General features: G+C 32.3%; 1 protein-coding gene and 1 long non-coding RNA gene across 2 annotated transcripts; both read right to left on the bottom strand.

Annotated features, from left to right (window-relative positions):
• Window positions 1–1,769: 1,769 nt before the first annotated feature.
• On the bottom strand, window positions 1,770–15,550 carry LOC117225527 (aminopeptidase N). The gene is made up of 15 exons (XM_033479173.2): window positions 15,350–15,550; window positions 13,755–13,845; window positions 12,260–12,513; window positions 11,583–11,789; window positions 11,357–11,512; window positions 10,794–11,123; window positions 9,818–9,968; window positions 9,620–9,746; window positions 8,870–8,960; window positions 8,011–8,194; window positions 6,155–6,362; window positions 4,708–4,988; window positions 4,360–4,559; window positions 3,905–4,081; window positions 1,770–2,971 (listed from the first exon to the last, which is right to left on the bottom strand). The coding sequence occupies exons 1-15, from the start codon at window positions 15,382–15,384 to the stop codon at window positions 2,575–2,577; spliced, it is 2,889 nt and encodes a 962-aa protein (XP_033335064.2). The 5' UTR covers window positions 15,385–15,550; the 3' UTR covers window positions 1,770–2,574.
• LOC117225529 (uncharacterized) lies at window positions 14,486–15,343 on the bottom strand. The gene is made up of 2 exons (XR_004491533.2): window positions 15,217–15,343; window positions 14,486–15,141 (listed from the first exon to the last, which is right to left on the bottom strand). It is a non-coding gene; the product is annotated as an uncharacterized LOC117225529 (long non-coding RNA).
• Window positions 15,551–15,607: the final 57 nt, after the last annotated feature.

Below are 15,607 nucleotides of genomic sequence, written 5' to 3'. Positions count from 1 at the left end.
AAATAATAATTAACTTTAGAAACTATTTTTGTATTAGAAAATTACATTTAATACTTTCATGCATGGCTTGCAAATTTATTCCTTTCAGGTGCAAAAATTTTATTTACGTTCTTCTATAAACATTATGTCATTATATTAGTTATCATACTAACATTCAGTTAGTATGAATTTCATTTTACAATATCTTAATCAGAATGGATTTACTGACAGCAGAATTCTTGTAACTGTTTATTTAACAAGCTCTTGACTTATATTCGAATTAATATTCGTGATTTCTTATTATTACTGAAACTTATGGTAATATGAATAACTAAAATCTTTCATAACATAAAGTTTGTTGACTTTAGAAACGTTATGTTGAAAGTCAAATCAAATAATAATTGTCGTTACAGTTTATTAGATATAGCGATATAGTTAATACCAAGCATGATCGTCATAGATTTTTTGCAATTACAGAATTGAAACGCGTTAATTCGTATCACATTCTTTTAGATACTAGATTTTACGGGCTTTAAGTTGTCAATGTCAGTGAGCTTTAAAACAGAAGGTGTCATGAGGATGATGACAAGTATTATTCGGAGTATTTGCCGTCCATGTTCTCATTATTAACTAAGAAACAGATAACATTTTTTTAAATGACGAGAGGGATTGGCAGATAATGATAATAGCCGTCTTCTGCTTGATCTACCACGATTGCACTTTAAACATGAGTGGATTAAACGAATTAAGAACAACTGCTTTGTTCGAAAATACACAATGAATATTTCCAAATGACATTCATATAACTTAATATTAGTACTAATATTCAAATTGGTTTAATATAAAGTGACAGCTCAGATCATAATTATCACATTTGCTTATTATACACTGAAAAATAACGGATAGGCGAAACGATGCTTGGAAATAAATATTTGACCAATGGAAACTCTGGGAAAATGTATTCGACCATATAAAATTACAATTAATCAATGAAGAAATGAATAATGGTTTACTTAATACTTTACTTTACTTTACTTTACACTGACATAATTCTGTATGTAAAAGAATCTCGATATTTTTCTTCTATATAACAATTTCAGAAAAAGTTGTTACAATATACGAATTCAAATAATTTATTGAATTATTGATGAAATAATCAATATTTAATAAAATGTTGATTTAATTTAAGTATTGATGTATATTCAGTTGTAGTTAATGCAAAGAAGATCTAAACATATCACTATTTGTTTTATTTATTCAAGAAAAACTTTAAGTGCTCGGTCGTAGGGCAGCTCTTCCTACCACCTTTTTACCTATAAATTCTCTCGTAAGTCAAGCAAAAATGAACACAATACTGAAAACATAAGATGCAAACATCAGTTGAGATGAATTATTTTTGGAGTATGCTGACGATCGGAGCACGTCGTAGAATACTCGTGAAAAAAAAGAATAAATCCGTTCCAATTATGAGCAGACTATCATTCTTCCTGTTTTTGAAATTATCGAGTGTCGCTGCGGTCAGACGATGCTCGTTATGCAACTGACAGAAGCAATTCGTTCATTTCAACGTTCGGAAGGTCTAACAAGGTCATCGAGCCGAATAATTATGTCAGTATGTTATACAATGCTTACAACACATTACGTTTTTTAGCATGTTGCAGGACAGGCATCGCGATTCCGCGAATATTAAAGACTTGGCCACCGAGAACTCTCGATGTCTAGGAAATTAAATATTTAAGAAATTTGAGAAATATTTAATCGACGGGGCATAATCTTGTGATTTCATTGAGTTAAAACAGTATTTAAACGTTTTTATTGTTACATTTATTACATGTTTCTGAATTTTCTAAATTTTCGAATAACAATTAAGCTATACACAACAATTAACAGGGTTAAAGTCATAGCGGCGTGTGTCACATTTTCCTGATTGCAAGAGACAAGAAATTTATAGTTTAGTTCATTTATATTTCAATTTATAGTTTGGTTCATTTATATTTTACAATTAAGTTAATTTACGGTTAAGTTATTTTATAATTAAGTTATAGCTTATTTCGCTCGTATTTTTAACATTTTGACCTGTGTAAATTACATATCAATGCGTAGTGTGGACAATTTTCGAAAATGTCATTTACACTACTATGACTTTAACCCCCACAATCAACAATGACTTTCGTTACGCGCAATTTATACAATTCTTTCTATTATCTTTATGTGAACATTTTGCAGCAATTACAGATATGCTAGAACTTCTTGTCCACCAAAATAAACGAAGTATATGATACAAAATCATATGATACCGATTAACTTATTTATTAAAAGCTTCCTCTGCTTCATCGTTTAACATTCGTGCGATTCCTTTGAATATTAACCTCGACTTCTAATAATCACTCTAATGACACGCCAGATCGATCATATATACAGTTGGACCATAAATCGTCAAGAAAATTTGCATTAAATACAATCGAAGAATTAAATAATATTTAGGAAATGCAAGTTCATAAGTTGTTTCAGTGAATATTACATGCGCAAAGTTCTTTATAGCGAAACAAATTTGAAGAAATGTGTTATCTTCAAATGCACAACGTGTTTGTATTGTTATCCATAAAACATTATTTCGGGATAGTGGTCACATGTTCCATTGTTACGTATGCATAAGTATTCGTTGAGCCATGATTCAATTACTGGAAGGTTCTTCAACTCCCATTCCTTTTCGTATGTCATGGATGACATATCTACGATGACACTACTCGCAGTCTTTTCTTCTTCCTGGGTACTACTACTATTATTAAATACGGAGGATATTAAATCCATTATTCCCTTGTTCCATCCTTGTGTATTGTTCTCGAATCTCGGTTTCACAGTGTCCCAATGTTTGGTCAAGAAGTTGGATAGGACGCTCGTGAAAACTGCGTCGCCAGTTAACGTGGTGAAGATGAGGCGGATATCGGAATCCGAGAAGTTTCCATTTTTCTCGAAAATTACGTGCAATAACCTAAAATTATTTCGGTAACATTAGATTCGTCATTTATAGCATTTTTTTGTTTGCTGAATAATGATATTTGTCTACAATACAATTCTGTGAAATTTCAAACCCCTTCGTTTAATGGTAATATGAAATTATCACTAATTCTTTTAAAGAATTTCATTCTCTTGTAAATACATAAAAGAATTAAATTTATAGTAACTTGTAATGAAATTTAGACATGAATTTTTATATAAAATGATATACAAATATAAAACTCATAAGTAAATTATTAGGAAGATTAAATCTATTTATAAATTTATAATAAACTCGTGTATAAATTTGAGATTTATACATAAAATTATAGAAATGTGTGTGATCTCGTATTAAAGAAAATAAAATTTATAATTGTAATCAGTTTTAGAATTATACATTAATTTTTGATAAAATTTAAATATGAATGTACTTAGATAAACTAAATAACTTATTGCATAAAATGCAAAAAAAAACAAATGGATAAAAGCCGCAGTCTAATAGTGAACGTAATGTATGGCGCAGAAGGAAAACATAATTATAAAGGAAAACCCATGAGGCTGTCATTATTTCCAGGAACGTGATTAAGGCATTGATATAATTTTTGGTATAACTATCTGCGTTTTTATCGACTATTTTGAAAGAATAGTTCTTTTATTTGATTCGGATAAAAGATTTGCTGAATTATTAGGCTAATTGACCATTTTCAAGCATTTCCATTTTTACATGCATGCACCATTATACGTTCACCATTTCCTAAACGCATTGATAAACATTCGAAATTACTGCTGACAATATGTTCAAATACTTTTTAAAGCCGTTGTATATATTCATGTGAGCTTTTCTTTAATTATTTTCGCGTTCTCTATTCACATTTCAAATTTAGTTTAGAAAATTGATTTAGCACTCAGCACACAAAATTAGCTATACCTTTCCATTCTGCGCTTGTCTTTCGTACATCCCGCTAGAGATTTCAACAAGTACGTGCGTTCATTCTGTTTCCTTTCGGGTGTATTCTGCGGGAAGTTAATGACACGTTGCAGGCCAAATTCCCATTCTTCGTCGGTACCCCATTTGAACACAGGGCAGATAAATTCATTGGCCACTCTAAAGAGGATTAAAAAAAGATACGTGATCATTTTATTGAAATGTAAAATTAATTTTGTGAAAAGATGGAAATGAAATAAAATACTCCTTAAAAATGTTTACTCGGTAATACTGAATATCAATAATTATTTAAAACAGCGTACACCTTTTTCATTCAGATGAAATTTAAATATGTTATACAGTTCGACATATTCAACAACTTTACATCGTAGAAAATTGAAAATCTAACCGATTTTAGATATTCTTTTTAGAACTGGGATAAGAAATAAATTACATACGGATTCCCTTTATCCGGTTCTTCATTGGTCAACCATTTCTTATACTCTTGTCTAGCTTCAACCACGCATGGACTGTAACCAAAATGGCACAGGAAATGCTTCGCCATTGTGCGCATATGAGTTTTCCAAGACGGTTCACCGTCTCGATTCGATTCATTTAGTTCAACGTACAAAGGTATTAGCAATGTTCGTACATATGCCTGAAACAACAATATTTGTAAAGTTATTTTTTTGTAGATTCTTCTATATTCCTGAAACAACAATATTTATAGAATTCTGTCTTTGCATAGCCTGCCACATAATGAACCGTTCATTATTGTACCATTGAAACAATGTTCTCGAGTTTACCTCAAATTTAGGTTGGACTGATCCACTTCCTTGGATGCGTCTTCCAATATGGTCGATCATCATGAATACAGGTTCCCACACCACATGACTCCTTTCTTCTTTTAATGAGAGCGTCATGTTCAATGCAATTCCGAAACAGAGTTCACCTGCGTACGCTAAATTCCACGCGTCGTGGATGAGTTTCGCTCTAGTCAAAACTGGAATTGTTTCGCGTTTGTCGCTTTGCAAATATTCCGACAGCAATCTCCAGTTACATATGTCATAATTCACGGGGAACATTCCTGTAAAACACAATTTCATTTGAATACGTTGCTATTAAAATCTAACACTTTCCAAGTTATAATAGTAAGTTTATATGATATCGCGTATACGGACGATCAGTGTTGTGCTAATACCATTGGATTGCAGTTCAATTTCGCAATTCAATTACATTGTATTTTAATTACATAGTAATTTAACTACGTTGTAATTCAGTTATATAATTAAAATCTTCCAGTTAATGCAATTGCTGATTATTTTAGTCACGAATGTAATTCAAATACACACAATGCAATTGAAATATGATATAGTTGAAATACGATGTAATTGAAATGCAGTTCAGAACATTGAAGTCACAAACACACTTTTATGTTTTTCTTTCGTATACTCATTTGTTGTCTCTTCTGCGTATATTTTCTCCTCTTACCTATTCATTTAATATTTTTTTAATTCGCAATTTTACTTCAATTACATCGTAATTAATGTAATTTAATTACATAGAATTTTGGAGTAATTGTACTCCGATAGCAATTTGGAATTACATTGGAATTTAATTGAACGGTGATCTGAACTATGAATTACAATGTGATAGAATTATAATGTGATAGAATTATAATGTGATCGAATTACTTTGTAATTATAATTCCTTGAGCAATTCAGTTGTAATACTCAACTCAGACGATAAATGTAACAAGTAAAAATGAAAATCTACCAAAAATGATTATTTCGCTGAGGCTTGAACTACTTTAGAAAAATTAGTAAAGATAGCAATGAAGGATCGAACAAATTAGAACCAAAAGTTCGTACACAGTGAAAAGAAGATTAAAAAGCATCAAGAATGAACATTTGGAAAAAGAATAGTTTTGTAAGACGCTAATGGATTTAAATATCAGTTGTTGTATAATGAGAATGTTAACCTGGCGAATACAATAAAGTATGAATACAATACTATAATAAATATTTCGTTCATTATTATTCGTTAAATATATACTTCAATATGTATAGCGCATTATACTTTTCTGATTGTGAGACGTTATAAAAAATGATGAACGTTTGTATAGTGGAGATTTTGTTTGAAATCTTCGTCTCGAGTCTGACTCGTTATTATGTCCTAAATAGGTTAAAATAACGATAGTGATATGAAAACAGAGTGGATTAATTTTATATTCTGTTCAACATGTGCTTGTACCTATTTCTTCGGGATTAACAATAATAAATTTGTCTTCGTCATAAGTGTCGGGAATAGTGAGATTTATCGGTTCATTGGACTTCGTCAACCATAAGCGACACGGTTTGTCTAGTTCCCATTTATCCTCCGTTGCGATTACAAGCGGTATATCCCATTTATAGTACAATTTAGACGACGATTCTGGCGGTGCTTCTCTAAGATAAACTTTCTGTGAACATTAACAGAGATAAAATTAATTGTATTTGCATATTAGCGGGATCAAATCTCATCAAGGCAATTGATTTAACTTCTCCATATCCAAGAACTATACTACAGGTTGTCGATAATGTGAAAAGTTATAAACGTAGATGACTATAGTCAACAGAAAAATTTCTTTTTCAAATAAGAATGGAACGCGTCATATTTACATAATTATGTAAAGAATATTTTTAAAAATATTTCTAAATAAGAATGCAAAAATCAACTACAATGCGTAGATATTAAGTTTTTGTCTTGAAGAAATTTATATAATTTATATATTTTTCATACAGTAATATATTTGAAATAATAACTTTAATAAAAGAGGCAATTTTTCTTCAAAAGTAGAAGAGGCAATTTTTCTCCTATTCTGACTAGCAAAGGATTGTTGCTTGAATAATTTACATCCAACACACTGCGTCACGTCTGTATATTTTTGGATGCAATACACAATCAAATTACATAATGTGAACACATTACGAACGACAAACGTTTTTGTTCGATTTTAACCCCTTGCACTGTAACAACGTGTCAGGCTGGTTGCGAAGATTTCGAACACAATTGACGAAAAATCAAGTTATGCAATTATTTTGCAGTTATCAACGTTTAAACATTAATGCAAAGGTTGGCATGCATTAAATATAAATTTTCTTGCGCATCTAGGAATTTATCAATGACAAAGAGGTGTTAATCGAAATAGCTGCGAGAGAAATCGTAGTGCAAAGGGTTAATTTCTCAGTCGAGTCATAACTGTCACGTTTTAAACAAAATCCAATTATTTATTTCACCTTGAAAAGTTATCAAGGTGAAAATGTTTAGTGGCTAGTTACTGTAACAAAGTAATCGTAGGACTTGGAATACTTGTGAAAATAATTATCAGGAATCCGGCGATTAGATTGTTTTATTATTAAGATTATCAGACGTTTAGTTTTTTATTTTGATTACACCTCATACGCCTCTAAAGATACAGCAGAACTTTTTTTTCTTCTCAAGGGCAGACACCATTCTCATTCTATTATCGTTTACACAACTGTACATCCGTTCATTTGAAAACCTATTTACGTGTGAATCGTTCGCAGTGAAAATCGTCGCGTTCAGATTTTTATGAGACTTTATGACTAAATAAGAAAACAACAAATATTGGACTCCTGTTATCAATGTGACCATTGTTTGACAAGTATACGCCCAATGTAAATATATGTATATATAATAGTTTAGATATTGTCCAGTGAACTAGTCCTTTTAACATCTCAAAACACAGTTCAAGTGATTTGGTTCAATTTTGAAAAATTTATTCCGTTTTAAAAGGTGGCCGAATATTTTAGTGATGTGTATAGTCGCTTGGATAATTGCCTTTTTTCTACTGAAAGATCTAAGGAATCCTATTGAAAACATAACTCATACAACCTAAGATGAAAAGATTCGTTCTGTCATCTAAAAATCATCTTGCACTCAGATAAGGACGGTTTCATTCAAAATGTTCACAAACAAATTGATTACGCCATTTCCTCGACGTTGCGGCGTTATCCATGCGAAAATCACATTATTGTTCCGGTTTCGGTGTCCCTGAGGGATACAGCACTTTTGTTCGATAAGCCTAGAAACGTAAGTACACTTACCTGGCTGAAGGTAATCGTTTCAGTTTCATAATCCCGTATGACCGTGACCACTGGTATTCTGTTTCGATTGATCCACGATACAGCGATGCTGTTGATCGTTGAACCTGGGGGTAAAATGTCCGTTCCATTGACAACGTCGTTCAGTCGGCTGTAGATTTCGTCTGTATAGACTAACCGCTGTGTTCTGGAATAATTTACGTTAAAATTGTACATAAAAGTAAATTGAAATGATAATACGTATAGTTACAAAACAACTAAAAGTAATCTAATAACCACCTGGAAGTAGTCTTCGAAAGAAATAAAACTTCAAATAAAATTGTTAATTCACAAAAATATAAAAATATGGAATACAGTCGAATAAAATAAAATATTATTCTCCAGAATAATAATCCTTATTTAATTTTACTGAATTATATTTTTCGAAACGATTTCTCAAAATAGAAAGTCACACAATTCCCAATAACTCAAAATAGAATGTTTATGCCTACATTACTAAAGGAATAAATGGTGAATATCTAGAATTCAGTTTCTGGTTATGAGAACAGTTTCTAAATTGCTGAAGCCGATTTAAACGGGTCATTCGATAGAGCATAAATAGAAACCACTTCGGTTACATTTTTATTACTCTATGATGACTATTGGCGTAGTTGTAGGAGGGGGGGGGGGGGTATCTTCGGTTTAAGTTTTCAATTGATTTTCCCTATTTAAATGAGTGTAAAAGTTTGAATAAAAATCTGACGTATCATGGATACTATCATTTTTTTCGAGTGAATTGTGAAGTGAGACGATTATTTCACGGAGAGTTGAAATTGAGCTATTTATCAATTAGTATTTTATTATCGATGAAAAACATTACTACCCTTCCGAGTTTTCTTTAATGAAGTTCCTGATTCCTTCCTGCAATAGATCCGGGCCAAGAGTGTAATTGAACATTCGGAATACTAGTTCCACTGGAAAGTAAAAGAGAACGATATTAAATAATTATCAGAATGTTCATCGAAATGAATATTTAGTTAATGAACCTTTTCTTTAAAAACTGATGGGATTAGACTACTTCAAAATTTTGTAGTACAAATATTTTTAGCTTGAATGATAATTTGAGGATTTTGGCAGAAGTTTCGAATGCAAACACCGTATCGTTTCAGAGTTGCAGAGAGAGTTGAACATAAGCTCGTGTAGGGGTACTGGTGCGCTGAGAGGCTTAAAGTTCAAACACAATTATCTCGAAACGATGTATATATTGATGCGATTACAACGAAAGTTGGCAAACATCTTCAGTATTATATCCTCGAGTATTGCAAAATAAAATTTTTCGTAACTTTTCGGAAGTTTGTGAATTTCTTGTGAAAAATATTTTTTCTCAAATGTTTTATTTTATTCATTTATTTCGTTTTGATTTGAATAAAAAGCTTTGATACGTTTTATTTGATAAATATAAAGTTAATTGTGTCGGAAAACAATAAAGGAAAAACACAAAGGCACAAGATTGGTCAGCCTATAGCAACAGACTCTACTACCCTATATTTGACAACTAGACTGCTTAAGAAAGCTTTATATTTATGCAGAACTGATGAAGTTGTAAGAAAGTCGTATTGTCATTAAAACTTACTTTTCAATGATGTTGCTTCTCTCTTGATTCCCGCGACTCTAGAGAAAGGTTCGGTCTTCCCTAATTCGTAATAGAGAGAGTACAGCATGGTCATTGGCCACTTTCCTTCAACTTCGTCCGGATTGAGCTACGTAGAACGAATGAGCTAACTGTTTAAATCGAGAAATCTTGATTGCAAGCACAAGAAATCTGACTTACATCCACCGTGGCCATTGAAGCTAGGAACGAATTAAGAGCTTTGTTAACGTGAGCATCGCTTAAACGGTACGTCGCGATATACTGGCCGATCCACTGATAGACAAGTTCATAGGCCGTGTTCCAGTAGCAAGGACTGCTTAGCTCGCTTTCTCTGTAATGAAATCAAGCTTCACAATTCTTTAAACCAATACAGCTCGAATCTTCTACATGGATATGAAAAAACTTCGCATAACACGAAATCAGCAGCAAATAGGGTAGATGTGCCAGTTACTGTGCCCTTAAACTAATCTTCCGAAAGTTTTGTTAAATAATGCAATTTATTTGACCTCTTTTGTGTTTGTCTAAGTACTTGATTGTATTTCAAGTTTCTTCTAGTTATTAAACATTGTTTTCAAACAGAAATATTGAAATGAATTTGAGATATTAATTGCAATATAATAATAAGCCACTTCTACTGTTTTCCATATCCAATTACTGAGTTTCAAATACTATAGTTTCAAATACTATATTTAGACCTTATTCGAAATCATAAACTCGTATGACATTCGTTACATGATATTTTTATAATACAAAAATTTCAATTACTACTACCACCAAATGAATAAGCACTACTACCAAAGTTTATCTCTTGAACGGTAGGTAAATATAGTTAGGATTATTTATAACCTTATTTATCAGTTGTTTTTAATGCATTTTCTTAGACACGTTGATTTTTCTACGGAATTTAATGAAACGTGTAAAAATTTCAATTAATTGTCAGAAACTAGATGGTCAAATAATTTACACTTTCGGTCCAGATGGACCCGAGGCTCGCCAATTGAGTGGTAAGAAGAACCGTTTGTAATTTAATATTGATTATCACGATGCCATAGTTCAAAATGAGTAATATATAATTTAATAAATTGTAAGTATAATTTTTTACTTGACTCGCATGAGACATACGCTTTGAAGATGTTAAATTACGGTAAATACATACTTGAAAAGCATTAAACCCCAGCCATCAGAAGGTTTTGCAGCGCTGTACGATGGGATTGCCATTAAATCGAGTTTCGGCAATAGAATAGAGCTGTTAAAGTATTCTTGGAAATAGTTCATGATCGTGACCACCTTGTCAGGTACATTTTCCAAAGCCTTCAGGTATTCTTTCCGACCCCAAACCTTAATTTCCAATCTCGTTCCGTTCATTTCGTCGACTTCCTTTGTCGGGGATATACTTTCGAAATCAGATACAACCAAAGCCAATTGATAAGTTGTCATTTGTGGCGTATCTTCGAAATAGTCCCAAATCATGTCTGGCTTGTCAACTCTGTGCAAACAGTAAAAACAACGCATAAAATTAGATATACGCAAAATACGGTTCTAAATAAACATTAACTACTATCCGTTTTATAAAAATATCGAAAGCTTTCGAATAAACATTTCAAGAAATTTTGAAAAGATTGTTTACTCAGTATGGTTGACAATATCTTATGGATAAAAATTGGAAGCGTGCCTATTTATGCGTGAACTTATTGATTGAAAGTAAAACGGCTCACTTACGACGCAACAGACATTGCAAGCGGAGTATTTGATCTAGCTGTCATGTTTTTCGGACGTAAGACAGCGAGTTTGAAAATGGCTTTAAAAAGCGGCTCGTCCATGCACGGGAACACTTTCTGCGCTTGGCCCAGTCCAAGGTAAGTAGCCACGAAATTACTAAATTGGAAATCAAAATATGTATACGAGATAATTCAATTTCTTGCGTTAACAATGTTATTGTAATTACTGTTTCTGTCCATCCGAATCGATGTACTCGCTCTTGAAAAATCCGCTAGTCTCGTTGGTGATTAGATTTCCGGTGAATTTAATGGATACTTCGCAAACGGTACCTTTGTCCAACATTTCTTGTAGCTGCAACACGAATTTAGGTCTCTTCGCCGTTGGCTGCTCTACCCTGAGCACGTGTACGTTCAACATGGGCCATCCATTTTCCCTTTTCAAAATAATTTCACCGAATTTATAATAATGTTTCGAAACTATCATTCCTATGCAGTTTATTTGTGGATTTGTTTATTCTCAACATTAATATTCATATATTGACGAATATAGGAATTGATCAGAACCATAGTGGCGTGAGTCAGATTTGTGACATTTTGGAAAACGAGATTTGAGATTGTCTCATTGTGAGAAACAAGGAGTGTTGTTGCTTACTAGCATGTGTATTTTTCACTGGCAAAATTTAATATTAAGACAATATAAAATTAAGTTAATTTATAGTAACTTAACAGTTCACTTCACTCCTCTTTTTAACAGATTGATATACACGGATTGCATTTGAAGGCATAAGCGAAATTTTCGAAAATGTCAATTACTCCGCTACGATTCTAACCCATTCATGTTATTCCCAGTTTCATTAAAACGTAACTTTGGTCAAATAAGTTTTTAATTTCCCTGAGTGCTGACCTTTCCTTCAGTGATCGTTCCACAATCCTGACGTGGTAGTCGTCGATTGTTAGATGTGGATGAACGTTCAGAATAATCCGATCAGTAGTGTTCATCCAGGTGACGTTCACTTTGAGTTCGCCTTTGTACTTATCAATGCCGGCGAAAGGTTCGAGTTTTAATACGTACACAGTCGGCACAACCTCCCTTGGTAGCCTACTTTGATGCCACATATGGAAAACGTCATTCAAGTCTATACTCCGTGCCCATCTTCTCTGAAACGGACAAAACATTGAGATTTAATACGAATTTTCAATCGGACAATCAAAGCTCAAACTTGTGCACGACTCGAACTAGGTTGCTGAAATGTAAATTGTTATCAATGCTATAAGAAAGGCATTATTGAATTAATAATATAGATTTCTATGAAAGAATATTAAGAAAAAAAATTCTGTAGACTTTGTAAGTGTGTTAGACTTAAGTGAAAACAATTAAATATCTGTAACAAGGAATAGTGTTCCAAATGACGATTACAAAATATTGAGAGTGTCAAATCATCTTGTAATTTACTTCACTTTAAACTACAAAATCAATTTTGAAACACTTCATATGCTGATTGACTAAATGTTAAATTTACAATTGGTATTAATTGTGTTAGTATTAAACTGGAATCATCAATAATATTTTATCAAAAAATTAATACTTCGGAAATGTATGTTATGTTGTATGTTAATATTTTATCGTTTCATTTGTTTGAAATCTACTGGGCAAACTCAGTAAAATTTACAATTATTTAAGATCTGCTTATTTTCACGAAGACGAGCTTGGTATGAGCTATTAGAAGAATATTTTTAAAAATTGAAAAATTAGTCTTGCTGTATGTGAAAAGCATTATGTAATAGCCTTAAAGTGTTATTTTTAGAGATTTATAAGTGATTATAATTTTGTAAATATGCTTGGATTCATTATCATGACCTTGGCATGAACTAATTAGCCGATAATTCTTCTGAGCAGAATCATTGACATTGGCGTCGCACGTGTGCTCTTAGACAGCATGATCGACCAATCGTATTGGCCCTCTGAGCTCCTGGAGTCCCGTGATGACCACTAGCCTTATTGACGACTTTGTATTTAAATGTTCAAAGACAATGAACAAATGTTCAAAATTCAAATGTTTAAATACAATGAAAGAAATCAATTTTCAAAGTTTCAATACTACTGAACCTTCTTAACTTTCTGCGAACCACGTGGGTTCTGATTAACCTCAACGGTTTTAAAACGGTTTTTAATAATAAATCGTTCATTAGTAAAACAACAATGTTTGTTGACGTCTGTCCTTATTATAGAAACGATAAAATACTTGTTGATGCATAATTTTCAAGGTGAAATTAACCCCACATGTTTCAGGGCGCCACTTTCTTTCAGCTGTTTCGTGGAAGATTAAAATTGATCAACATCGGCAACATCAGATAATGATATTATTTGATTGATATTAGTATGTAAATTCACTACTCACTCGGGGGATAAGGGAACTGGCCTCGGAGTCTTGAAGCAGGACTAGAATGAACACTAGTCCTACGATTGCAGCAATCCACCTCATAGTGCTTCTGCGGAACACGTTCAAACAATAGTTAGAAATGGCGCTAATAAATAAGAAGTGCTTCGTAAAATGCGAGAGAATTCAAATTGTTTTCCTAATATCTATGAATACTTAATATTAGAATTAACCGTTTAATAATGTCATGGTTATATTAAATTAAAAAAGAACAGTTTTATTAAATTCGAAACCATGTTTTATGTTTTGAAATGACGTCAATTTCCTCTTTCATGAAAACAAGTTTCGAAATTCAAATTCGAAGTAATTCAGGTAACATCTTATATAACAATTATTTCTTCAACCCTTTTAGATCCTAGAATGAAGAATTGTGTCAGACATAGCGGTGAACATGTTAGTATTAATACATCATTAATATTATTCTACTTGTCAACAGACACGTTTGAAGAACCTTATTGTATTAACTAATGATACCAAGTTAATAAATAATAAAGAAATGCAGCGAGTATATTCATACATAAAAATTAAGGAACGCAAAAAATTAAGTAGGTAATAATAGCTACTTAATGTAATATATACAATTTTGTTGTTTACATACCAAATTATTTGAACGAAGTGTATGAAATATATTTACGATTGCAAACAGGAATGTATCGAATCAATTTGCATTAATATTATTCATATACAATGCATTCTTTGTTCACCTTGTTTACTATCGACAAATATCTTAATACACACGGTACACTTTATTTATTGAGACAAATGAAACATTTACTACATTATATATTTTCACGCTGTACTGTAAAACACGCTGAATAAATTTTTGAGTACTGATATACTTGCATACACTTATACTAACATCGAAGTATATTTTTTTCGAAATTTGTACAAAGACTAAACTGATCATTCTCTGTAATATAAGGGGTAATTTTGAAAATATGTACCTCTAATTGAGAACTTAGTATTAAATCAACATCTGGTTTACTTATTGCTACATATTTGTATTGAACACACGGATAGTCTCTTGCAGTGTGTATTACTTTTTACTGCTACTATAATAGAGATCGAGTAAGTCGGTGTCTCAAATAAAACGAATGCCGAACTAAAATAAACTAAAAGATGAATGAAATAAATAATATACAGTAATTAACACTCTAAGTTTACTAATAGTGCTGCTTATATTAGCTTCAAACTCTGATCGTATAAATTTGGAATTATGAATTATGAGTAAATATAATTAAAAATCTCGATTTATTCCATAAGCGGCCGCTATTCTCACTCGCAACCTATGGACCAAAAGAATTGTTTGGCTATAGTACTTGGGAAGCCTACCAAGTGGTAACTAGACCTGAAAGTACATTCCGATGCTATTAAATTGATTAAAATATCAAAAATCGTAATTTACAATACGTTCGAAAATTACATTTCATTCGAAACCAAGAACCGTCCCAATATCTCTAATCAGAACCGTATATTCGAGAAACATTTCGTGTACGAATATCAACTGTAAACTTTTCCCAGGATTCATGAAACACTCAACACTTAGCTAGACTTACTTCGCGATCTTCGTCCAACACGTCCGTACTTGCATGCGGTAGAGAACGCTCTGCCAGCATCAATTCAGAGTATGGCACCTTACAATCACCAATGATTTTGATCTACGTTATCATTAGTATGACCTCGATACAATTCACTATCAAAGATTTTCTTCAGCAAACCGGTTGGACCGCCGTGTGGGACGGTCTCGAGCGAACTGCTCGATTCCCTCATCTTCCTCAATGCTGAAAGATCCTTCTACCCCTGGCAGAAACGCG

This window comes from Megalopta genalis, chromosome 2, assembly GCF_051020955.1.
Source record: "Megalopta genalis isolate 19385.01 chromosome 2, iyMegGena1_principal, whole genome shotgun sequence".
Classification (NCBI taxonomy): Eukaryota; Metazoa; Arthropoda; class Insecta; order Hymenoptera; family Halictidae; genus Megalopta; species Megalopta genalis.
The sequence above is the reverse complement of the archived record's forward strand: the minus strand, read 5'-3'. Positions and strand labels throughout refer to the sequence as shown.

Excerpts from the sequence above, each read along its gene's own strand:
- LOC117225527 (XM_033479173.2), bottom strand. The coding sequence starts at position 15,384 with ATGCAAGTACGGACGTGTTGGACGAAGATCGCGAA. Across the intron at positions 11,790-12,259 it reads GAACGATCACTGAAGGAAAG|GGAAAATGGATGGCCCATGT; the intron begins GTCAGCACTCAG and ends TATTTTGAAAAG. Across the intron at positions 4,989-6,154 it reads TGTTAATCCCGAAGAAATAG|GAATGTTCCCCGTGAATTAT; the intron begins GTACAAGCACAT and ends TGTGTTTTACAG.